The following is a 27,168-nucleotide window of genomic DNA, read 5'->3' as shown; positions in this document are numbered from 1 at the left end:
TGTATATGAAAATAAGACCTAAATAGGCTTATATTTGCCTCATAAGAATGGGCCTATGGGCAAAAATTGGTTGGTCCAAATTGGGCTTTTATTTATCCACATAAGAAGGGAAAAAGACTCATAACCCAACAAAATGAGCCGATAAGAACTCCAACAACATTAATTAAAGTTGAACTGTACATCGCCAGACTAATGACGCTTTCAATAGTATTTTTTTCATACTAAGACCTCGAGCTCAAACACGAAACTCAAATCCCACATTATAATCCAGGTTGGTACGCCAAGAAAATTTACTGCAGCATACCTACAATGTGTTTTTATTTAGTGCGCACCTCCATTACTGTTGTAGGTACTTTACATTTGGCAAATGATTCTCCGTTCATTTTTACTCGTTCATTATATAAAAATATATTACTTTTACTTATTCATTATACTAAAAATATATTAGTACAAGCAACATTTTCAATCAGTACATGAAATAGTACAACTGCTGCGAAAAGAACCAACATGGCTACAGATGATAACAATGTAAATATCAACTAGATTTTTCTCATATTGCACTGTTGATACCTAAATAGTGTTGGTTCAAACGTTTAAAATTGCCGGCTAAAGGAAAAAAAACAAAGATGAATATGCTAAAAAGGGTTGGGTTCAACCGAAAATAGAACAATACATCGTAAAACTGCAGGAAAAATATGAAATCGTGAAACCGTTGCAACAAAAATGCACCTTCCCTTCTTAATTTGCTTTTGCCTTTGGACCCTTCTTCTTTGAAGATGAGGAGGATGATCTCCTGGGCATTGAGTTCTTCATGCCGATGAAAAACAATAGTGCACCTAGCAACGCCAAGTTCTGTTCAAACGAGTGAAGAGACGTACCTTTTATCAATACATTGCAGATACGAATACCAGATGAACGTAAAGTTAGAAGAGCAAACCAATGGCTAACCTGAGAAAATTTGAAAAAGAGTTGAACGAATTCCTTCTTGTCAACATCATAGTTGTAGAAGTCGTACAAAACTGGGGAAGCAACGGCCTGATGTACCAGCTGTGTAAGCAAACAAACAAGATAAGGATAAGTGAGGTATGAGACAAAAAGGTTCAGACAAAATAGTTTCCCAAAAAAGAAACCCCACGAAAGCTACTATACAAAGTAAATCCAACAAGAAAATGACGGATAGTAAGATACAAACCAGAAGAAGAGCTCCAAGAGTGCTGCCGAAGACGAATAAAAGGCTTCCAAGACCCTTCAAAACTATGGCCCCCAAAATTAGATGTTTCATCTGTAAATAACATATCATGTTAAGTTAGGTAGAACTAAGAAAGAAGGTCAAATAAGTTGAGCCAAAGTGATACCTCTACATGGGGTAATTCAAATCCGATGTGTGTTGCCACATGCTTTGACAAAACATTGAACTTTGGTCCTAATGCCTTTGCTGCTGGTCCGCCATCAGACCCAAATTCACTGAACCTATAACCAGAGCAGTTGATGAATAATGACCGGTTTACGAATAAAATATAAGGGCAAAGAAATTATAACATAATTTAGAAAGTTTCCCTACTCCCTAGCATTATGTACGCAGACTACATTATGTACGCAGACTACATCCCAATGTTGCAGTCCAAGACAGTCAATAATTTAACTTTTCATAAATTCTTCAGCCCGAAACATTCTATGTAATATCAATCAATGAACTAAGCATCGAAGCTCAGTAGATAGAAGTGCCACGCAATTGGCACTCTGGTACATGTTTTATGTTTAACACCATTTCAGTTGTGTTATTGACCTCCAACATATTCCTTTTTGCTTCATCTATAGCTATTTGGTAGTACAGGACTCAAGAAAGAGAGTCAAGGAAGTAGGCTGTATTTTCTATATCGGGCCACACAAACCAAAGAGGAAAGTTTATATGCAAGTTATTGACTTTTCAAAGGCTTGAGGAAGGTCAGATATATGCACATGAAATGGAGCAAAAGAAACATTATGCAACTCATCATTATGTCCTTCAGAATTAGCTTCCAAACTAACAAGTACTATACATAACTATAAACTTAAGAAGTGCATCATAAAAGGGTATGTTTGTTCAATCAATTTGAAAATGAGTATTCGCAAGTATTCCATAACAGACTCAGTAGAGAGAGTGGTAATAGTTTACACCATAGAACACACATACTGTACCATTGACAGCCTTAACACCAATACCAAATTCAAGAATCTAGATTGGGCCTCACATTTAAACTTCGCAATGTAATTTCCTCTACCAATATAAAAATCCAATAACAGATCTACTTTACCGGGTAGTGTTAACAACACATCAAGTGCCAGCTTTATAAGCATGCCTCAATCAATTCTAACACAAGTACAAAGAACACAAACCTTGACTCAAGCTATGTAATCTTTGCACCATATATCCAGTCATATAGTTGTAAATCTACATCTTGAATGGATCAACACACAGAGCAAAAACACACAATTCCAACCAAAAAGTTCCAACTTCAACATCGAAGTCAAGAAAATCAACTTCAAAAACATTGAGAGATCTCCAATCACAACCAAGTGAGCTGATTCCAAATCATTACACTAATTCATCCAAAACTTAGTCATCCAACTCTGTTAACAAATCAACTCAAACCAAGTACAAACACGAGCAGGATCTACTCCCCAATGGCGGAGTATTCAAGGCATAGTAGCAACAACTAACAACCTAAAGATCCCAGATTTGAATCTCAATTACAACACTCATTTACTCAATATAAGCTATAAGCACGCAAACTAACAAAGACACCATGCTAAAAAATTGAACTTCAAGCTTTAACTCAACTCCAAAAGCTAACTTACGACAAAACAACAATAATATTCCAACACCTCACCAAAACAAATAAGCGGATCTGCATTCTGGCCAGTAGAAACTAACCAAAAGAATTGCAAATTGCAACTCATACTGTCATCAATTACATAATATGCATAAGGTCAACGTGTATAGTCAATTACATTAAAATTTACGATCTATCTCCTAAAGCACAGAACAAAACCCTAGCTTTCCTCACTATACACATCCTACCACTCTGGCGAAAAATTACACTATTCATACAAAACTAAAATTATTGTGTATAAATATATAGTAAATATTGAAACCCTTTGGGATTCTTCGGCTTATTCGTGTGTTTACTTTTTCATATTTTGAAAAAAAAAACTAAAAACAGAGCAGATCTGAATATGAAAAATGAAGAACTTACTCTTGATAAGCGGAGAGAACAAAGACGGATACGAAGAGAAGTCTTCCAACGAATGACATGGTCGCCATTACAATGTAAATGGGGATTCAAATTTCTCTCTCTATAAAAGAGAAAACAAAGATGAATTCAAACAGAGAGAAAAAACAGGGATCTTGTTGGTCTTTGTTTTCCTTTAATTTATAGGTAGTAGTAATACTTATTAGAGTAAAAAAAATTGTTCTTTGGTCCCCTTAGTATTGGGGAATTCAAACTTTAGTATTTGAAGTCACTTTTTTAACTTTATTTTTTGTGTTTGATTTTAATATTTATTTACATTATATTTAAATTCACGTTAAAAAATAAGAATATTAATAACTAAATATGCACAATAGTTATGGAATTTTCATACCATAATATATTTCTTTTAAGAAATTGATAGTTATAAAGTAATAACATTACAAGATAACAAGAGACATAGTCGAAGAAGTTTGAAATGAAGAATTGAAAGATTTTATTATTATTTTTAGTAATACACAAATGAATTGATTAAGTTTTATATTTGAAGAAGAAAAAAATAATATTATTGTGAGGCTTTTAAAAATTTGTGTAAATTACGTAGCGAGCTTTAATAATAATAATAATAAAAAGCTAAGTTGGTGAGAATTACTTTGGACCTAATAAGGGCCAAGGCATACATAGGGAGTTCATCTAAACTTTCTTTAATTAAAAATTATTAAAATTATTTCTAGAGCATGAATAGTATAATGAAATGTGATTTATCGCTATAGAAGATATTATAATATTTTTATTTATTATAAGATATTCAATATTAATATTAAAACCTCATTAATTTAAATTTACCTCAAAAAGCTAATTGTAAGCATTTCATGAAACTACTTGCAATTTAATTACTTGAATTTATCGTAAAAAATATTTTTTTCCATATCGAACACAGCTAACGACTCTTCTCAAAAATGTCCACTTACCTTTTTTTTCCTTCTCGACGGCTTATTTATATTTGTAAAATTTAAATTTCCTCCATACCTGCTATAAATTTCTCTATGCAAATGGCAAACGCTCGCGAGTAAGATAAAAATAGTGTACTCGCTTTGTTATTTGGCCATCTGTTGAAATGTACGGTTGATTGAAGGAGACACGTTTTAGAACCAATAACACTGAGAAACGTGGCAGCTTGAGTAAGCGAGTAGCTTCATTCTATAAGTATGTGAGTATGGAAGAATTATTTTTGTGTTCTTCTCAAATGTGTCCCTTGGTTTTAAGAGTAGTTTCTTGTTGAGCTCCTTTATGACTTTTGTTCCTTTCATTTTGGTCCCACACTCAAAAAATAGTATTCCCTCTAATCATATTCAATTGTAATATCTATAGCGGTATTAAATTGTTAAGTTATATTATAAAAGTTTGGGAGAGAATGGTGAAGTAGAAAGTGAGAAATGGTGTGTTTATTTTAGAGAATTAATTTGGATTCATGTTAGGGTGATCTACTGCAAAAGTCATTCATCTTGTGAAGAGACTGATAAAATTGTATTGAAAAAGAAAGACGAATATATATATGGTGTTCATTGACCTTGAGAAGTCTTATGATTAAGTTCAGAGGGAAGTTTAGTAGCGATGCAGGAGGCAAGAGGTGTATCAATGGCCTACATTAGAGCGGTAAAGAACATGTACGAAAAGGCTAAAATGTGGGTAAGACAAGGGGAGGAGATTCTAGAGCACTTTTATGGGGAGATGAGTTTACACCAAGGGTCGAATCTTGGTGTGTTTCTGTTTGCCTTTGTGAAAGATGCTTTAAAGCTTGACATTCAAGATAAAATGTCGTGGTGTATGTTATTTGTGGATGACATGATGAGACGCGCAAGAAAATTGGTGCTAAGTAGGTGTAGAGAAAAACTTTAGATGCTAAAGGTTTAGGTTGAGCCGAATCAAGATAGTATATGTGAGGTAAAAATTAAATAATACGATGCATGAAGTATGCTTGGAAGTGAGGCTTGACACACAAAATATCTCCAAGAGAGATAGATTTAAGTATTTTGGGTCTATAATTAAGGGGAATGGAGATGTAACCTTACACACGAGGATGCAAAGGGTTAATAGGTAGTATAATGTTGTCTTGCTTATGGTGGTTGATGTTTGTGATGGAACTAGTTGTATTATTGTAACTTTTTTTTATCATTATTGTTTTTTAACTTTATATTAATCTACCCTAGCAAGTTGTTACGAAGTTTCGAGTATCACATGTTTTATTGTTATTTTGGCTATTCTTTTGTAGACTTTGCATTATTTTCTTATTATTTGTTATATTCTCTTCATTGTCTCTTTCATCTTTATACCAAAATTTATTACACTCAAACTTAGAATTTTTCAGAACAATCTCTCTATCTCCTTCGTGAAATTTCATCAAATATATTATTATTGCTTTCAAAATTCAATAAAATTATCAACTTTTATTTTTAGTTTCACTCTTTTTAAAAATAATTTTTTTAACTATTTTTCATTTTTTAAGTGAAAAGTTTCAAAATAATCTAAAGAGTAACAATGAAAAGTAGTTTTTTCTTAAAGAAAAAATATAAATCATGAATTAACTAACGGAACCTCAACTAAGCTAATCTAATTTTATGTTGAGTCAAATTAATCTGTATACAAAATTGAGCAAATTCAATTTTCGTGTCAATTCCAAACAGTATATAAGCTATAACCCCCTTCTTCATCAGTACCGTTTTCTGCTCCCTCAGGCCTCAGCACCAGCTCAAGCTTTTAGCCATGGTGCTCATCTTCTCTATTGCTACACACTATAATCTTCTTCTCAATCTTACAATTTTTGTTTCTATACACAGGATTACCCAAAAACAGCAGTTCCTACTAACATCTTCACTGAACGCGGGTCCAATATCGTCGTCATCAATCCAGGTACTAAACCCTAACTTCTCTCGATTTCCATTTTTTTTTTTTGCTTTTTCTATTAACTAATTAAGTGAAATACTGTACTGTAATTTAGGTTCCGCAAATATTAGAATAGGATTGGCTCAACATGACACTCCATTCAATATACCTCATTGCATTTCCCGTCGCACTAGTCAGTTACCAAAACGAAATGCTCAAGATCAAGTAAGGCCAATTTTTTGAATTTTTGTAGTTAAGTTTGCAGTTTTATGTGATTTTTCGCAAATTTTAGTTTTGAAGTTCTAAGTCATCTTTAGTTTGTTGATCATATTGCAAGTGCGTGTGTTTATGTGTTTTGATGATATCCTTTTCTTTTTTTGGTGGATTAGATGCTGAATTCTCAGGTTACGACTGCACAGCATATGGAACGGGAAAGAGCTTATGACATTGTAAGTATGATGAAATATGGTAAACAATGTTTAAATTATATATTTGAGCTTGAAAAAAAAAAGATGTTTAATCATATAAGCACGAATATGAAACTATATAGGTCGATGACATGAATACATTGTAATATTTTCGATGTTTCACTTTTTTTTTTAATCAGGTTGCGTCGTTATTGAGAATTCCATTTTTGGATGAGGAGGTAGCTAACAGTTCTTATCCACGCAAGGTACCAGAGAGAATTTTCTATGCTTTTTAAAGTATAATATGAATTTTTTTTTCTTTGGTTTCTGTGAGATTTTCAAGTAAATGTGTGGTAAGGAATGGTTATTGGAGCTATTGAAGCTAGATTTTATCAGGAAGATTTTGATGGAATCGAAACTAGTTGAACTACAAAGTATCTATTGCCATGCTTTCTGGAATACCTCTATCGACAATCTTTTGTGTGTATTTTGTGTTTATCTGTGCAGATGGGGCGTGTAGACGCATATTCTCCGCAAAATAACATGAAAGAGCCAGTGTTCACTTGGACTGATGTTTTTGAGAAAAATGTCCCTCATTCTTCAACAACAGGTAAGAACTGTAACATGTTCATTCTTTGAATGAAGCATTTATTCGTTCAGGTTTGGCTGTTGCTTTCTCTATGCTGAAAGTTATAGGCGGTGTATAGTTTTCTTGTAAACCAGTTATATGTACAGATACACAATATTTTGTATGGAGTTTGAATACTCTTTTAGTTTACTACTTATTCTTCTTTGTCCGCAAGTGATGCCCTAGCCAGTTAGTTGATTGGCAAGTAGCCCTATGTTCCAGCTGGCATGAAAATATTTTCTGCTATTAATGCCTAAAGCAGCCGAATGGTTCCCCATCTATAATTCTATTAGTGCTTCTGTGGGTGGTCTAATTCATATTTTCTGGGAGATCTTTTAGCGATTAGATATCATCTGATATCCCGTGTCAAGCTTCTCAGATGACAAATAAGCTTTATGACAAGGATATTTTGCGGCAACTCTTCCATAGTTGATGACCCGATCTTAAATTTTGGACTTCAAAAAATGTTTTTCTGTTCTCAAAATTTTATATTAAGGACACTTTGATTATATCTCTACTGGAAATTCAGCTTCTACCTATTGTGCATATAAAAGATTTTAATGCTTGTACACAGTGAGAATACTACTCAATTGATCAGAACATCCATGTCGGATAGAATATATTTTCTGATTGGCTTGGCTTTTGTTTGATTTTCAGTAGTAGTTGGTACTAGAACATGCTTAGTTTGATTATTTTGCTATTTACACCTTTATTTCAAGAATGAGTAAGTACGTTTTGCAATAGCAGAAGATGTACCCAGCGAGGGCGATACCAGCGAGTCACCTACTCTGAAGGAAAGCAAGATTAAGGTTGAACCTAATTCCAGTGAACGTAAATATAGAGAGTACATATGTGGAGAGGAAGCTTTAAGAATTTCCCCAACAGAACCATATTGCTTGCGGCGTCCTATACGCCGAGGTCATCTGAATGTATCTCAATATTATCCGACGCAGCAGGTAACATCTTGTTTCAAGATTTCTTTAGATGCATGGAAAATTTGATGTGCATCTGCTTCTTCCAGTTGTGACTCACACATTAGTAACTTTACTTTTGAAATCAATGTTGGATTTCCCTTTCCAATTTTTTCATTGAGAATTGGCATGATTTTCTAAAAACTTTTCTGTTGGTTTTTCAAAAGGTGTATAAATGTAACTTCTTTCAGATTAACTAGAGTTCCAGTGGCCATTATTTTAATATAATACTTGGGGAATTTTAGGTTCTCGAAGACCTGCATACTATATGGGAGTGGATTTTGGTTGAGAAATTGCATATTTCTCATCGTGAGAGAAGCATGTATTCTGCAATCCTTGTTATTCCAGAGACATTTGACAATCGTGGTATATATACTCTATTTTTTCCTTTTCATTTTTTCTGTCTGAAACCAGAATCTGGTAAATTTATGTTTAGGCTAGAATCTTGTTATTTTGGTCAAATCTGCAATTTTTGAAATAAATATTATAAGGTGCATACACCACTAGATCCTGGAATTTAGCTGCTCATGGTCTAGCTAGCTTCGCTAATTCACGTCTGCATAAGGCCTCTTATGTGTTTCTCTTAGTTGGTTTGTAAAAATGACATAGTGTCATCCACGGGACACCTGTTTTAATTGATGAAGCAATGTGAAGTTCCAGTGTTCTAGAGAAAATAAATACTCCACTAGTTGCACTATCAAGAGAGAGATATGTGTGTGTGACAGTAGGAATCCCCAGCTGCTCCATCCTTGATGGGCAGGTTACCAAAATTTGTGCTTGTGTGCTGCAGTAGGTGGACTAGCTCAGGTTGCGCAAATTGGCGCCAAACACCACTATCATTTTAAAAAAATTGTGATAGTGTGTTATCTTACATATGTGCTGTCCTGCAGACTGAAATGAGAATAATGAAATTAATTGACAATATATTGAGACGAATCCAAAGAGCTGTTCTGGTCTCGTTTCCACTGATTTTGGGAACTGGAAGGTAAGGCAAAAGAGAGCAGAAGTATAGTAAGTGGGTAAATTGAAGAGAAAAGGGAAATTAAAATTTGTAGGCCCAAAAGGAAATTATATCCCCATGTTCCCTCCTCTTCCTACTGCTAACACCAAATGACGAAATGGAAAGATCAGTACTTTTCCTCTGCTTCCCTGATCTTGACTAGTTTTCCTTGCCTCTCCAAATGCTGAAGATAGTGATCCATCATAAAATGGTCTCTCAGAGAATTTCTCTACTCATCCATTACTTGGATTTGGAATTAGGAAAATCGAAATTCAGAGCAAGAACTTTGAAAGAGAGTCTTGTTGTCCATGGAGAAGCCCAACAGTTTGGTGAAGAGGAAATTTCCCTATGGTTTCCTCAGATTGTCATTTTAATTTCTTTTGTATATACTGGAAACAACCTTTCTACCCCATAAAGGTAAGGGTAAAGTCCGCGTACATCCTAACCTACCTAAACCCCACTTGTGGGATGACACTGGATATGTTGTTGTTGTTAATGTCTAAGAGATTGCTGGTAAGTGACTAATCTTCTGATTAGGAGTGGGAAACAGGCGGATTGAGTAGGATATGGACAAGTCAAAAACGAGTTAAACAAAAATGGATAAAATACCTGACCGATCATATTTAACACGAATAAAAGATAGGTTACTCACTGGATAATATGGACATCCTTATTCTTTTATCAAAAAAATATGGACATCCTTATTGTCCATATTATCATTGTGGAATATGGTGGGTCTAAATTACCCCACCAAAGCTGATCAAAATTATCATTATCATAGTATCAAGACAATACCTACTATAACATAGAACCAAGAGAGCTCATTTTACTAGTTTTATGTACTACTCTACCGCATTATTTTGTGGGTGAACCAAGAGAATATCAACTATTTCCTTTGAACAATCCAACAATGTTAATATGCTTATAGTTCAGTTATTATGTCAAACCACATTCACAAATTTCCAAAAGAAATGAATTTAGCAAGGCATTGTGCTTCCTCGCAAATAAAAATATTTATAACCTGCTTCTTTCCTTTCTTTTTAAATTCTAGGAAATAACATAGTACTATATGACTGTAGCCTATGTTTAAAAAAAAAGTATATGATGTAGCCTGTAGTTTATTCTACTTTACCCATTAAATTACCAAATTTTAAGTGGACAATATAGGTTGACTCATATTTACCATATGATCACCCTTTCCGTCGTTGATATAGAACTTTTGTTCCTTATAGAAAATGTAACACTTCTTGCTGTTTATGCAAAGCAGAAATCAAGGAAATGCTATCTATCGTGTTGCGTGACTTACGGTTTGGTTCAGCAGTAGTCCACCAGGTGATATTATGTTGCTGAACTTTTTAGGCATTATGAAGTTATTGTATTTATGCACACAAGTTGGTCCTAAGCCTTCATTCTTATTAACCTGTTCATATAATTTTCCAACAACCGACATACATGACAGCATTAACTTTGAAATATATAGATTGCTTCATTCTATTTTTTTGAAGATCTGATAATTGCTTGTCCCATGCTTTCTAATCAACAATAATACCAATAAAGCTTGTGTGTGAGGTATGTATTTGTTAAGCAGTGCCATTTAGAGCTATGATCATAGAAGACCTTACATATTACTACCCTCATTGCAAGTTTCTTGATAGACTTGCTGCACTTTCTAGAAGGGGATCACGTTTAGTTTTCCAGGAATTTTAAGCTTACTTCTTGAAAGTTGGTTTAAGGCTATTTTGATGTAGATCAAAGTTAATACATTTCATTTTCATTTATTTAAGGAGAATAGGAAGATTTATCTTGTACACCATTACATTTAGCAATAACTTTCCCAACGATGGGCCCACTTTCTTTCTTATGGAGCACCTACTTCTTGATGAAATGAAAAAAGAAGGGTCAGAATCTATTAAAAACACTTATTTATTTGAAGTTGGGCTCAGCGGGAGGAGGTGTGGAACGGTGAATAAATCTCTGTTCTTTTTAAATTAATAATTCGGCTCCCCAAAATCCTATGTTTAGGGTGTCTCATCAATGTTTTGTTTTCTCCATCCTAGTTGTCTCTTATATAATTCAAGATCTAAATTATTTACTCCCCTTGGTTCCAGTTCCTGTGACAATTTTTTAGTTTGGTTTAAAAACACTCGGCAGTTCTCTAAGTTCGGAAATATTAACACAAACTTTCTATTTATCCTTAATGACAAACTTTTATCGTGACACGAATGTTATGGCATGTTTAATGCTACAAGCTTTATAAGGCTCCCTTCCTTTCTTGATCTTTGTGCCATTAGTTACCTTAGGAGGGCTAAGGAAGAAACATTCAGGATGTCAAGAAGTTTGCTGAAATAGAAAAACTTTACTCTTGAATATGCAATTGCCTGTTCTTGGAAATGCAGATGACTGTCAACAACTAACTGGAAGTGCTAACTGTACCTTGTAATCAAACAGTAGGGATAAAAATGGATGAGATAATCTTTTTTTTTTTGACAACCGGGAAATTTGTCTGACCGTCCTTTGGACCAATCACAACCTTCTAAACTCGGTGAATAATAGGCCACCCCTCTACCCTTCTCCACTTAAATGTCAGGCTTCGCTTTACATGGTGTGGGGCTTGTACCTGTGACCTAAGCCACAAATCCTCCACCTTTTGCCACTCGAGCTAGGCCTTGGGGGCAAATATATGAAATCATCTTTGTTACTCATGTTCTGTTTCAATTGGTTAAACCAGGAAGGTCTTGCTGCAGTTTTTGGAAATGGTTTATCAACAGCATGCATTGTCAACATGGGAGCTCAAGTGACATCTGTTATCTGTGTTGAGGTATGGTGGCTTTGTTTCTACCTTCTATATGGTTGGAAAGTAACAATTAAGTCCCTTTTTTGTTACAGCTTTGTTTAGAGCACCCCAGCATTAGAAATGGGACCCAGGATAAGGATTCTAAGTAACTTTGATACTGGCATACTGCAAGTGTTTTTCCTTGTGTGTTGCAGAAGTGGGTGGTTATAACTGGACATGAATCACGATAACGTTCCGAAAGTAATTCATGTTACTGAGGCATCAGTCTTCACAGACTCACAGTAATGGCATCTTTCCTCTTTATTTCTTAAATAGATTTTCCGAGCGGCTCTCGCCACCTATTGTGAAAGGCCATGAATCATGATTAGTACATCCAGTACCATCAGTGCTATTGATGCACACCCAAGTATAAGAAAATTTCTCATTACCCATAGTCTCAATACTAGGTAAAATTATACAAGAAAATTGGGATTCTGAGAGTGCTATTCTATCACTGGCATGATATCTTTCATTGTCATTACTTCACTGTGATTACTGCTTCACCTTGCTCTCCCCAATTGCTCTATCAGTGCCTTGTTATCTATGTAGATGACCTACAGTCTATACATATGTTGTTACTTAAATCTGGAAGTAAAAAAAATTCTGTGATATTCTTATGCTTTTTAACAAGAACATCTGAAAATTGCTATTTGACCTTTATGCTGATCCTCCATGAGTTCATATGCTAATTGTTAATGCTATTGGACAGGATGGAGTGGTTCTACCCACAACACAGATATCTTTACGGTTTGGTGGAGAGGTGAGCATTCAGTAAAACTATAGATTTTAGTTTGCGGAATGAAAAAGCTGAGAAGCTCAATTTTTTTTATGCTTTGCTTATACCAGGGGTTATTTTCATTTTTATTTCTTGGAGCTTTTTTAAATAGGGTGAGACATATAATAAACTGGGAACTTCTTCAATCGGATGTTTCTATTGAATAGTTTTGCGGTCAATAGGCTGCTTATGCCTTAGATCTATTGCTCGTGAATCCAAACTGGTTTCACCTTTGTAATATCCCCAAGTCTATATTCGATAACTTTATTCCAAAGATCTATCATATGATGCAAAGTTCAATATATGATAATTAGCACAAACTTAACTATCCCATTGTTCTTATAATACCGGAACAAACTTTTCTTCTCCTTGTCTTTATAATTTATAAATGATGCAAAGTTCTAGGATTTTTTTGGAAAAACATGGGTTTTCTTTGTCTTCAAGTGTTAATACATAATATAATTAAATAATTAAAAATGTACTCTCACTAATGGCTTAAGCTTTTAGATGAGATGATTACACACTTCAGCGTCAAGCTTGAAGCAGTTTATTAAGTTCTCGGCTTCTCCTTTAGTCTTCCCTCAATGATTTTTTAATTGTCTTTCGTCTTTCTTAGCCAACCTGTCTGTTTTTTTTAAAAATTCCAACAGGATATATCAAGATGCCTTCTCTGGACTCAGAGGCATCATCAAACATGGCCACCTATTCGGACTGATGCCCTGTCAAAGCCTGTAGATTTGCTGATGCTTAACAGACTTAAGGAGTCCTACTGTCAGATCAAAGTGAGTTTCCTAATATTCAGGAAAATACAAATTTAAGGTTTTTAACTTAAAGCTAGAAACACGTATAGCCCATTACTGGATATTCCTCAGTTTGGTTATCAATATATGAACCTGGGAATGTATATCCAAAGTGTCCTTGGTATGAATGGAGACAATTAGTGGATGATTTTCAGTCTAATTGTTCGATTTATCACCTTCTATTGTAATCTACCACACTGTTTATATTAACTCTAGTTATAGATAGGATGCATCCTTACATGAATACCTAAATGCATGTTTAATTTATTCCACTGTCCAGGAGGGGGAAGTAGAAGCTGTTGCTATGGTACATTCATATGAAGATGGAATGCAACCTGGATCTCATAAGACTAGGCTGACTGCTCTTAATGTATACCTCTTAACGACTTAACCTCAAAATCTTCTTGTATTTATTTTGTTTTTTTTGAAGAGGACGTGTGATTAATGCCATTTGTTTAACTTTCACATTCTAACTCTTCGAAGATAAATTCTGCTTATGCCTCATAACTTTCTGGGGCAACATTTTCAATGCAATATATGACAAGGTTACTGCTTTACAAGGGAGACAACTTGAATTGTCTAATCCAGAAAAGTTATTCTTTAATCATGATTCAATGAAAATCCAAAATTAAATCATGACATGCTTTTGCAATTGAAGCTGAGATATCATGTGAGCAATTGCGACATGATTTGTTGAACATGAGATTCCATGTTAACAGTTAGACAATAAAATTTACAGTATCAAGTTCCATCTGTATTTCGAAAGAAAGAGGCAGATTTGGTACTTGCTGATAAAGATGAAACCTTGAATTGACAAGGGTTGATATTAGTGCCTGATAGTTTGATAATACAGGTTCCCCCAATGGGTTTATTTTACCCAATGCTTTTGGTTCCAGATGTCTATCCTCCGCCACCTCGCTCTTGGTAAGTTAAGTATATATGATGTCACTAAATCCTTTCTCCTCCTTCTGTGCTCAGTTATTGCATCTAAATAGGTTTAACGATTATGATGATATGCTTGAGGACACATGGCACATGGACTTCCCTGGTGGTGGTGCATATCCGATGTGGGAGAGCTACCCAGTTTTCCAAACAAAGCCAAAGAAAGAAGATATTATTGGACTTGCTGAAGCTATTACAAAGAGCATTCTTTTGACAGGTGATAATAGTAATGTATTCTATAATGTGGTAGAATTTGGATACTCTTTCTGAGCCTTGTTTCATACAATTGACAGGGCGTATTGAGCTACAGAGAAAGTTGTTTTGCAGCATGCAACTGGTTAGTTGTTTAAGGCATTAATTAAACCTATAGTTATTGTCATGTGGTTTGAAGCGTGATATTTTTCAACTCTTCAGATTGGTGGAGCTGCATCGATTTATGGTCTCATTCCTGCTGTGGAGGAAAGGTTTGTTTTGAGTCTAGTTTTCCCGGAATTTAAACAGAAAAAGAAAACAATGCCCCTGTTGCTAGAAGTTGGACATAATTATATATACATATCATCAATAAATATTCCACCCTCTGTTTAGAAAATTTTTAAAGCATAACTAGGTGACTGCATTTTGGCATGTTATCAGGTAAGTGCTGATAAGTAGAATGTTCAAAATTTTCCAAGCTATAGAAATGGTTTAGGAGATCACCAGTAGTCTAGTATGCTTTGATGTTTTTTGTTTCTAACAAAATAGTATGCTTTTATCTAACTGCTCACTTTCGTATCCAGAGTTTTACATGCAATCCCTTCACATGAAGCAATTGACACTGTGGAGGTAAGTTTTGAGCTTTTGATTTTCTTTCTATTCTAGTTGTTATGCCATTCTTCAATATACATTTGCAGACAATCTCGTGTACCTTATATCTTCTCTTTGCCAGATGCATAATCTGGCGTCTTGATTTAATCAAATAAACGTATATCAGTCCTGCCCCCATTATCATCCTAAGGTTTCATTATGTGTTTGGCCTTCTCAAATGTATCCTTCAGATGCTTAGATTGTTTTCAGCATGCTGAAGACCATAAATGGGGAAAACAAATTGAAAAGGGAAAGGAGAACGCAAAAATAAATATATGAGAGTTCCTTGGTTCCTTAGGAAAGATACACGTCTTTTGCTCTCACTTGTTGATGAGTACAAATTAGTTGATAAGCATCACATACTAATGATGCCTTTTAAGTGTAAAAGTTTATTTTATAAATAAGTAATTATGTGTTGGAGAGGGAAATATCGGTTGAAGTAGATTCTTCTTTTGTTCAATCAAAACCCCTTCCCAAACTGTACAAGCTTCTTCCAAAGCATACGGCTTTCTGGATGTAGATGTTGATATCAAGTACCGAAATAGATAATAAGCAGTTGATATGTTTGGTGAAGAAGTGTTGATAATGACTTTTATCATATAAAATGACTTAAATGCTTTTGAAGTAGTTCACACTAAAAAGGAGTTTCATTATTTTGGCACCTTGAAAAAAAGGAGCTGATTATTGCAAGATTCTTAATTCTAATTGATTCAACTACAAATTAACTTTTGTATCAATTACTCTAAATTGGTTTGATAGGATTATTTTTAATAAATGTAAATTATTTTGTGATAAATGCAATAGACCTAAGCACAAAAGAGAGAAGAACAAATGGTGAAAATGGAATGAAGAGGGAGTTAGGCGTTTTCTATGAAAGGGGTATTTTGAAGTTTAAAAAGTATTAGGGTTTAAATTGTTGTCACGATAGAGCAATCTATTTAAGATTTGTATATGGAATGAATGGATAAAAGACAAATTCTTAAGTGTTCTTTTGTTCTATTTCGGATTCATGTAGGACACCAACTTGCACGGATATGAAGCGTAGTGATTGTCGTTGTTCATTTTTTCCTTGTATGTAGATTCCTTCCCCAACTAATCCAACTTGTTGAAATACATATGTAAAATGGACCATGTGTGGGTAAATATTTGGAATGGACTTTGAAAAATCTTTGGCTCAAATAGGTGCAATAGAAACTATTGTGATTGGGTACCCATCCTTTTTTGCAGCCCTTACTGTCCTTGCAGACTTACATCATTTCGTTTTCTTCTCATCTTTTATTCTGTTTTTATATAGTAAGTTGCTGTATTTACATTTACGTTTGTATGTACATATCTTAGGTCTTGCAATCGAGAACAAATCCAGCATTTGTGTCATGGAAAGGCGGAGCAGTAAGTAGACACTATTTTTATTAGAGGTTCTGCTTAGTTTCCGTCACACTATTTTTTAACGGCTATATCCTACATTCTGGTGGTAATATGGCTTTGATACAATTTAGGGCTTTGTATTATAAGTAATTATAAGGAGGTGGTAAATAATCAGGCAAGGTAGCTCTCACACCACAATTATAAAAGGAATAAAAGGAGTTGATAAATAATAACTATCTATTATAGCATTAGCTGAAGTGTGTTTCTGTCACTAATGAAATAAATGGCACTGACGAGTCTGAACAGCGTAATGGGGCTGCTAATCGCATCAACTGACCTGTAAGACTCCACTACAGTGCTTAATGAATAGTTGATGCTACAGAGTATTGTTGCACTGAACCTATTTTGGTGCATAATTTATGAATAACATCTCAATTCAAGATCAGGAGCCTTAAGAGGGACAATCATTGTATTGTGTCGTGCTTTTTGTTTAATAATCTTAGTTTTTGTAGAATCCTAAGTGGTACACTTTTACAGTTGGTAGAATTCTTCTATTCGAATATCCACCAGCTCAATTTGAGATTGCTATATCCAGGATGCTAAAAATGTATTTATCTTGTTGAGACAATATTCTTTTAATGATGCATAAGGTGATACCTGTTCAACCATATCTTGTACCATGCTTCACTTTTAAGTTTGTATGAGACTCTATAGAGTTAGTATCACTTCTATGCACTGCAGATCCTTGGAATTCTTGATATTAGTAGGGAGGCCTGGATTCATCGTGAGGACTGGATTAAAAATGGAATTCACATTGGCAGTGGGAGAAAGTACAAGGATTCATGTTATCTTCAAGCTCAGGCAATGTGCTATCTGAATTCATAAGAGGTACAAATAAATGTTGCTCTAGTTTATCTATATTCATTTTCAACTCAGGTTTTATACGTTTGCTTTTATTTTTGCTTCAGATAAGTGGGAAGGGTAAGGGATGAGTTGGGGGATTAATCTAGAACTGACGAGGGAATTGAACGGTTACGATTATTATCTTTCCTTTTCGTCCTGTCAAGACATAATTCTCGTCCTTGCGTTCTGATTTTTTGTTATTGTTATAGTGCTGGTCCATAGGTCGTGCAACACTATTGTTATTAACATTTCTCTTTCAACTCCTTTATTGTTCAGCTTTCTGCAGGGTTATGAGATTTGATAAAGATCCAAACTGGAGCTTGCTACCTTATCTTGAAGACGAAAGAACTGTAAGCCTCACTCCTCCCTCTGGACTCATATGGTAGCCCTTGTGAACAATGATTCGATAATCCTGAAACCTGAAAAATTATTCAAGAATTATCACTCAGCAAGGCCAATCTGAAGTACATCCTAATTCTAGGAAACTTAAGTCACAGTATAGGGTTATACTAATCTTGGTATTCAAACTTACTTAAGAACGATTTCATTCTCAAGATTGTGGAATTTTCATAGGGTTGATTTGCTAGCTGACCCTCTATGTGAATAATTAACTTGGAAGTAATTTAATTAGTCAAATAAATATGATAATCGTGTTATATTCAAAAATATTAAACCATGCAGGAAAAGCCAAGTAGTCATCAAAATTCGGCGCATTAGTCAAAAGCTAAACAATTCGATGACCTTTTCGTTGGATTATTTTTAAATATGACCTTTGGTTGGTATAACCATTCTCACTGAAATGGTCGGAAACTTGTTAACTTTTTCATATACAATATATTACTACTATTTTTTGTTTCACACTGATCATATTCGTGAGAATAGCTAGTGAATATTTATATTTTTCCGGGGAAATTTTAGAGGGAAAATAGCGATTCTTTTCAATAGTGTAGATACTCATCAATGCTTCCTATTATTTCCGTATGGAGATGCTATTATTTTCTTCTCTCTCATTCAATTAAAATATCCAATGAAATAACTACTAAACATTTTTTAGTAGTAAATTTCAATGGAAAACTAGTGACTTTTAAATAGTGAAAGTGGTATTTGAGGGTTAAAATGGTCATTTGAGAAACGATTACTAATTTCTATTTCATGTACTACACACTTCTCTAATACTTTTGATAATTCCTTCGTTACTTAAAAAAATTATGGATTAATGTTTTCAAAACATTAGTTGGTGCACCAAAAACAAAATGGTAACAAATTAATCAAGAATCAATAAACTTCTACTTCTCTTTAATTTAATTATTATGGAAGACAGCTTGTCAATTATAGATTAAATTGTGATACTTTATTTGGTAAAGTGTTAAAAGACTCTGTTTTTATGTGATTAAGAGGTTATGGATTCAAATCATGAAACAACTTGCAGTAAAAATTAGGATAAGATTACGTAAGCTTGTCCATTGAAGATTAAATTGTGATATTTCATTTAGTAGAGTGTTAAGAGAGCTCTTGAGTTACTGGTAAAGTTATTGTTATGTGATTAGGAGGTTATAAATTCAAATGAAACAACTTCCATTAAATATTAAAGTAAGATTATATGCAATAAATTCTTAAGTTCGATTTTTTCTTTTGCCCTATTTGGTTGATTAATTTGAATTGCTTATTACATAAATTAAGAAAGGAAAAAGATAAAAGTAGAAGAAAATATGCTATTAAGATTAAAGGGTGTGGATAAATTATTTTAGTATAGTCAAAAATGTTCTTCAAAATCTTGTAAAGTTATAAAAACTAGTGTTAGGGGTTAATTGATTCCTACTTTTGTCTATGCTTTTGGATTGGGTCTTTGCTTGAGTCCATTCATTTCTGTATATTCTTTTTTCTTTTCTTTTTTTGTGTCAAAGGTGGTTTAAATATGACCCACCATGGACACTTTGACTAGGGCACATAAAGAATATTTAGAAATTATGTTTGTTCTTAACTGATGTACTAATTAAGTGATCTTTTTGTTCCTAGATAAGTTTGAATATCTTCGAGATTAAATTTATATTTTCTTTGATTAAAGATTTCTTATCGAAAATATTGATTCCCGATAACGTCTTATTTTTATTTTAATTTCTTAATTCTCCATCTTTTTTCAGCTTAACACCGATATTAAGCCCCTTTTTGTTCTTAGTTGCTTGTGAAATAAATTAGTTCAATGGTCATAATTTCAGAACTATAATTTCGAAATAACTTAGTCAGGAACCAAAAATCTTTGGTTGCATAAAGATAATATTTGGAAAAAAAGATCACATTAATGGTATACCGTATTTTGGGTACCTTTTCATATAGGAAAGCATAAAATTTAGCATTCGATTGTCTGCCTACAAAATATTTGTATAAAGTTAGGTTATTAGAATTATAAGTATGAAATAAAAATAAAAGAATTGGTAAATACAGATTTAAAACATTTAGTTTGGATTATTATTTCTTTTTCTGCTTGCATACAAAATATTTGTATAAAATAGGTAAAACTTTATTTCATGATATATAGTAGGAAATAAGAATAAAAGAGGTACTTAGTAAACACGGATTATAATATCAACATTAATTAGATCGTATCCCATGATATATAGTATGAATTAAGAATAAATGAATTAGTAAACACAGATTAAAAGATCAAAATCAACATGAAGATGGTTAGTACAAGTCTTATCCCGGCCTTGTGAGAGTGTACATCGAGAGATTTTTTTTTTTTTTTTATAAATTCCTGGCTCAAATAAAACATAATAAAATAAGAAGGAAAAAAGAATACTTCAGAAAAAAAAATTAAATAGCACCAACAAATCCCTAATCCGTATAAAATATAACTCAATAAGAAGGAAAAGAGAACATTTCAGAAAAAAAAAATTAAATAGCACCAACAAATAATACAATATGACAGAACAGAAAATACTTCCTCCGTTTAAAAAAGAATGACACTATTTTCATTTTTAGTCGGTTTCTAAAAGAATGGCCCTTTTCCTTTTTTGATAACACTTTTAACTTTTCACCTGTCATGTTTAAGAGTACAAGATTAAAAGGCATTTTGATGCATTTGACTTAACTTTAATTTAGAACCACAAGATTAAAAAAAAAAATTCTTTTCTTAAATTTTTTTTCAAGTCAAATTAGGTCATCCTTTTTGAAACAGAGCGAGGAATAGGCTCTAATTAAAAATCAAAAAAATATTAATACTACCATTTGTGAGTGACACTATAGCACAATCATTAACCTGCTCTTGATCCCGAAATCTCTATATTTTTTCATCTAGAGTCTGTGTTACATGTGTTTTAAGTTATGTCTAATCATTTTATCTTGATATATATATTTCTTTGGTCTTTCTCTACCTCTCATCAGACCCACCAAACTCAACATCTCACATCTCTAAATAAATCATCTAAATATGTTCTTGTCACATGTGTGAATCATGTCAAATTCAACTTCATTTTTCTTAATTTATCCTCCATAGAGGCAATATCCACCTCGTTCTGAATATCTTCATAATTTTTAAATTTTTTTTTTGGCTAGCTAATATACCAATTGATCCATTTCAAATCCTCATTTTCAGTGAGAGTTCTTAATTGATCGATACGCTGAATATACGTTTATATCATTGTTCCCATATTGCTTTACAATATAATCTTTATTAGTAGTAATTGTCTCTAAATTAAACAATCTCTAAAACATAATTTATATTCTCAATCTGTTTATCTACGAACTTACAGAAACTCATAACTTAAAACTATATATTCAAAAATATACAAATCAATTTAAAATAATTATAAAAAAAAATACATTATCTCAAATTATCTCGACACCCTTTATTGTAATATTCCATTTATTATAAAATTACTCTATTTGATTAAAAACGAAAAGGTCTTATTCATCCTACCATACTCGTGGACGATACCATCGAAAGGAACGTTAAAACGATCCAAAGTTTGAAATGTGTGACAGCACAATCAGACAATGAAGATAACTCGATAACTCCGACCCAAACGTCCATTGTCCTTTTTAAGGATTAAATATAGCCACGTAAGTGCAATCATAGCCGTTAATTGTTTCATCATTTGTCAGAAAATGTACGATGATGATATAGTTTCACGTGCGGGTAAAAACCCATTACTTAACGGCTGGATAAAAAGAACACTTTATAATAATTGATTTACTATGGTATAATATCTTGTGCTTGATAAATCACATAGAAAAAGTAAATCGTATTACAAGCTTCATGTTATGAGGTTATGACTCAGTAGTCAATGATCAATTGGATTCTATTCAAAGTTTCTTGTCCACTTCTCTATCGTAATTAGAATTAGGAGTATGTAGTTTTAAATATTAGAATACAAGAGAAAGGTATTCGAATTCATAACAAATGCGTGAAAAATATTTTCACCGCTCTTTCTTACTGTTAAACTATCAATTATTCTGTTAGGAGGTTCAACAGGACAGCTAGTGGATTCGTCCAAACTCTCAGATCCACACCTAGATCCGCCTATGCTCTCAGCTACTCAACTATCATTGCAATAAAGACAACTTTTAATAATAATTAATATATATATCTTTACTATATTAATTTATTGTTACTGAATTTAGTGTCACTATAATTTTCAAGACAATTACAAAGAGGAATACTGTTATTACAAAATATATTTAACGATAACTAAATTATTATTATTAACTAATTACAATTAAGTTTGTGTTTTTAGTTTTAACTTGTAAAAGTGTTTTCACATATTTCATGGACAAATTGGTATAGAATTTGCCTAGAATAGAAAGAGTGACGTTGGGTTAAAGGATCCAGTCAGCTATGAAACGCTTTTGACCAAGTGACGAGTTTTTTTTTCTTTTTAATACTATACTATAAAGTATATACTATAAAAATATCAGTCTTTTTGCTTAAGCTGCTTAGACATGAGCTCGGCTCAGAATGTCGATTAATTCCGTATTTTAATTTATGCGATATATTTTAATTAAATACTAAATTTATGAAATTTTGTAATACTTCAAAAAGTACATCTTAATATATTTGAATTAAGATATTTATAAATTAAAACTTATATATTTAAATTGTAACCCTTTATTTATATAAATATTAAAATAAAATATATCACATCATTTTAATATATGATTTTTACAAAAATTTATGTAAACGTTAAATATTTTATTCACCAAACTATTCATTACAATTTGTATCTATCTATTCATGTGCTCAATTTATATCATCTATTCATGTGCTCGTGGTATCAACAAACTCCTTTTTCCTATTATGCTAATTATCTTTTTTGGTACACAATTTCCTACTATCCTATTATAATAGTATATAATGACAAAGTATCCTTTTATTACGTAACTTATTCTCAAGTAATCAACTTTTTAAGGCAATAATAAATATATTTGACATTTTCCTATAAAAAAATTAAAAGACAATCCAATGAAACATTAAGTAATAAGTCAAATTTTATCATAACAATTAAGCTTAGTTTTATAAAATATGGAATTTTAATGTTGAAATTATAAAGATAATATTAGTTTTAACAATTAACTTAGTTTTATGAAATATGAAATTTTAATGATTAAATTATAAAGATAATATTAGTTTTGTCCTCAAATTGTTGTCAGCCTTAAAACATCATATACTTAACTAATTAAATTTAGATATATACGCTCGATTTACAATATAATATAACAAGTAGTGTCAAACTCTTATAGGAGCATAAGACTCTTAACTGAAGTTGCAAGAAGTGATAAAAAAAATTCTAAAAATGACGAGAATTTAGAGGTGTATTTCACTCATATTGTAAAATTCGGAGGGAGGGTATTAAGTTCAATTAGTCAAACTAAGAGGTGTTTTTAAGACGATCAATAGTTTGAAATGAAATTATATTTTTTACCAAATTTAAATATGTTTTCGATATTTCTCTCTAGTTCAATTTGCATGTTTGATAAACCTTTATTTTAGAGTCAAACATTATTTATAATTACGGTCTTAAAATTTCACATTTATTCAAATATTTTCACATAAATTAAAACGGACAAAGACTCGGGGATTAATTACTCACAGTAATCCAGCTCAAAGCCAAGCTGTGCAACATAAATATTCTGGCTCTTTCTTTGACCTTTGACTGAAAATCTGCCACGTGTCCTCCACATGACTCCTATATAAACCCCCAAATCTCTTCTTCTTCACCGTATTCACATTTCCCCTCTTTCGAGCCCTAATTTCTCTCTCCCAAATACAAATCTCCGATCCAATCATGTCAATTAACCACCGGACTTCCACCGGAGACCGTCGGAATCCTAGTCGTTTACAGCGTCGAGCACCGGCATCGATTCAAATCAACCGACCGACCGATTGGAATGTGGCTATACCTCTTTTATCGCCGTTGATTACTTCTCCGGCTTCTCCTGATGCCGGAAATCTGAAATCGGTGATTAATCGTCTCTCTAATTCTAATTCTAATTCTAATTCGAGTAATAGTAAGAAAGAGGAAGTGAAGAAAGAGTTGCCGGTGTTTAAGAAGTGGCAACATCCAGCGGCGCCGTTTTGTCATGAACCGGCGCCGTTGATTCAGTTTTTGTGTACAGGAACCGCCGATAGACGGTGAAATTTATCATAGATCTAAAAAAAAACTGAATCTCTTAATTTCAAAAGTATAGATAGATATCTGATTGAAGCTTTTGATACAAATTGTTGATAGGTTTTTTTCTATTAGGATGCAGAATTTGTATAATTAGATTATTAACAAAGTTATGAAAACTGATTAAGGAAAAATTATCTCTCTCTTTTTTTTTTGTTTCCATTAATTACTTCGATGAGATGATCATGTGAAAGTGTAAATCACAGCTGTCACTTTTTGTTTTTTTTGCTTTAGAACAAATTAAATGACAATGTTTGTTTGACCAATCTGATTGTCGTGGAGTGATAAGTGTCTCGAGAAATTACACTTTTGTTTGACCAATTGGATTGTCGTGGAGTGATAACTAGTACACAATAAAGAATCGACAATAGATCATGTTGAATACTCACACATCTAATAGTATTTAAACTGTCATTTATTTCTATAAGTAATTGATTCACGATACTTGTTATTTTATAAAATTTATGCATAAATTATTAAATTATTATATTTTGTCTTCATTTTGAAAATATATTGATCATTTATTATTAAAGTTGACTTAAGAAAATATTAAATAAGGATAGAAAGTTAACGTTATATTATTTCTTTGTAAAGTGAAAAGGTAACTTATAAAATGGGACGGAATGAAATGAAACTTATATATCTAATAGTTCATGTATACAACAACACCTCATAGTGAAGTATGAAACTCGAAAAAAATGAGATACTCTAGATTTGTTTATAGTTTTGTATAGTTGAGTCTGGAAATGGGTTGTGGTGAATTGGTGGGAGTGCTTCATCCTTAATTATGGATCTCAGGTTTGAGTCCTGCATAGGGAGTTGGGAGCGTCATCATCGAATGGGTCCTGCATAGCCCAATTCGATTCAATTTCAGTTGGACTTATAATGTGGGCTTCGAATTCTGTTTGGGAACTCCACCTCCGAATGAATTCTGCAAAGCAATTCAAATTTAATCGGAGCTCTAAAAGTTTGCTTTAAATCTTGTTGAAAGTACTACCCTAATGAATTTTGCAGAGTGCAATTCGAAACAATTCAGATCTAATTTGTGCTACAAAGAGTGAAAAGCATACAAAAATCTTTGAAACACAAGAAAATAAGAGCGCAATTCTAATCAATAATGTATGCTACGAAGAGTAAGAAACCAAACAAAAAGGTTTGAAACACAAGAAAATGAGATGTTTTTTATGTGTTTTTGACTCATAATTTTTTTTCCCTTTTTAGTGATGAAAAGGATAGCAAAGGTAGTAGTAATAATACCTAGAAAACAAAAACTAAAAGGTTGTCCACTTTGGATGATTGTAAATAATGATCACATATTTGCTAACTTTTTTTTTTGCTTTTTCCCTCCACATAAATAATTTTTATACAAACACCTCACGTCTTATTGTCTTTGTCTATTTTTTGTTTCTTAGATACGTATCTTTATATTATTTTGTCTCTTCAATCAAACAAAATAAGCCAAGATCATTGACACCTAAGTCCACTACTTCTCCTTATTCATGCCAAATAATTATGTGTCAATAGTTCACTAACAATTTCAAACCTTATAATATCAAAGAGTTCGAATTGAAAATCACAACTACTTGTGGATTTTTAATATGAAATTTAATCAAAGGAAATAAATAAAAAAGAATATTCCAAAGCATATAACTATAATGAATATTGAAATATACAATACTGATCGAATTTGATAAAGAGTTAGAAGAAACGGTCTAAGTCTCTTATTTTGATGATTTTTAATCGAGACATCGATGAATTGATAAATCCAGATCCTAATTTATATAATACAAATAATTTAATAGGGGTGAGAATTTCCCTAAACCTCTTGTTGGGATAACCATAAAACAAAGTAAACTTATTTGTACTTATCGATTTATAGTGATCGATTTAAAATTTTAAATTTATTTGTACTTGTCGACTAATAGAGATCGATTCAAAAATTTATGTATATGATTCAGAATTAACCAATAATATGTGTTCACGTAAATGATAATGCAATATAATAACATGATTATTATATTGCATTCAAACTAGATGATGTAATATAAACAATAATAATAATAATAATATTTAAATGACATATAGTTTGAATGCAATATAAAGTAACCTATAATTAACAAAGTGGTACAAACTAGTACCTAATTTTTTCAAGTTTAAATATTGAATTTCAAAATAATAATAATAATATGGAAGATGAGGTAATAGACTAATTAAATAGCCAAATTCTAATTAAGTGTAGGCTGTTGCATACATAGACCGGCCAAACCTATTATATTAGTAGTTGTAATTGATTATTTTATTATATGGTATACTTTGAGATGTTTGGTTTGATTTTTAATTTGAATGGTCTATAAATAAGAAACACAATCCATGCACAACATGATTTTCTTTTATTTATTCATTCATATATTTATAATTTATAATATAATAACCCATTCAACGTCGATACACTAGAAAAGTATTAGATTCCAACTTCATGAAATATTACTTTTATTGTTTTGGTTGACAAATGAATTTCTAATTTATATTTTTTTTAAAATGTGTTCACATAAGTTTAATCTCGCTTAGTGTAAGACTTAAGTCTCGTATGAGTTTGATCGAAAATACATGTAAAAATAACTTAAGATTTTTTATTTGAAAAATCATTTGTTCAACTAATTTGACCATCGAGGTGAAATGTTACCATAGAGTATTAATATAGGAGTGTCAAACTTTTTAGAATAAAGTTGATTTTAGTAGTATAATTGTGTGGTTTTGAGTCTTTTGACTTATATATTATTTGGGAAAGGTCTTAGGTTTGTCCTTTGCTGACCCACGATATGCATTTTTAAAATAAGAAGTATAAATTTAAATTTTAAAATAATCTTATAGTGTTGAAGATTTTATATCATATTCATATTTTTTAAAAATAACAAAAAAAATT

General features: G+C 32.3%; 3 protein-coding genes across 9 annotated transcripts; 2 read left to right on the top strand and 1 right to left on the bottom strand.

Annotated features, from left to right (window-relative positions):
- Positions 1 to 444: 444 nt before the first annotated feature.
- Positions 445 to 3,407, bottom strand: LOC107029331. Its single transcript, XM_015230723.1, has 5 exons — positions 3,237 to 3,407; positions 1,356 to 1,470; positions 1,193 to 1,282; positions 949 to 1,047; positions 445 to 852 (listed from the first exon to the last, which is right to left on the bottom strand). Exons 1-5 carry the CDS (start codon positions 3,302 to 3,304, stop codon positions 739 to 741), a joined length of 486 nt encoding a protein of 161 aa, XP_015086209.1. The 5' UTR covers positions 3,305 to 3,407; the 3' UTR covers positions 445 to 738.
- Positions 3,408 to 5,836: 2,429 nt separating this feature from the next.
- LOC107029232 (actin-related protein 9) lies at positions 5,837 to 22,158 on the top strand. 7 transcript variants are annotated; one of them, XR_003574511.1, is made up of 22 exons: positions 5,837 to 5,996; positions 6,068 to 6,140; positions 6,229 to 6,338; positions 6,503 to 6,562; positions 6,721 to 6,786; positions 7,028 to 7,130; positions 7,893 to 8,104; positions 8,365 to 8,485; positions 10,387 to 10,451; positions 11,848 to 11,937; positions 12,662 to 12,712; positions 13,378 to 13,509; positions 13,808 to 13,897; positions 14,381 to 14,451; positions 14,523 to 14,686; positions 14,763 to 14,806; positions 14,884 to 14,933; positions 15,246 to 15,291; positions 16,651 to 16,701; positions 17,419 to 17,565; positions 17,867 to 17,930; positions 22,040 to 22,158. XR_003574511.1 is itself a non-coding variant. In XM_027911869.1 (21 exons), the coding sequence occupies exons 1-20, from the start codon at positions 5,994 to 5,996 to the stop codon at positions 17,560 to 17,562; spliced, it is 1,746 nt and encodes a 581-aa protein (XP_027767670.1). In that variant the 5' UTR covers positions 5,837 to 5,993; the 3' UTR covers positions 17,563 to 17,565; positions 17,867 to 18,253. The 7 variants fall into 7 exon arrangements, 3 of the variants coding, with proteins under 3 accessions (XP_027767670.1, XP_015086091.1, XP_015086090.1); XR_003574510.1 differs by lacking the exon at positions 22,040 to 22,158 and adding an exon at positions 18,262 to 18,829; XR_001457956.2 differs by having other exon boundaries at positions 5,838 to 5,996; positions 17,857 to 17,930; positions 22,040 to 22,156.
- Positions 22,159 to 23,781: 1,623 nt separating this feature from the next.
- On the top strand, positions 23,782 to 24,511 carry LOC107030564 (uncharacterized protein At4g14450, chloroplastic-like). The gene has a single exon (XM_015231833.2). It carries the CDS (start codon positions 23,862 to 23,864, stop codon positions 24,210 to 24,212), a length of 351 nt encoding a protein of 116 aa, XP_015087319.1. The 5' UTR covers positions 23,782 to 23,861; the 3' UTR covers positions 24,213 to 24,511.
- Positions 24,512 to 27,168: the final 2,657 nt, after the last annotated feature.

Source organism: Solanum pennellii, chromosome 9 (assembly GCF_001406875.1).
Source record: "Solanum pennellii chromosome 9, SPENNV200".
NCBI lineage: Eukaryota > Viridiplantae > Streptophyta > Magnoliopsida > Solanales > Solanaceae > Solanum > Solanum pennellii.
This window is presented reverse-complemented; position numbering and strand designations above follow the sequence as displayed.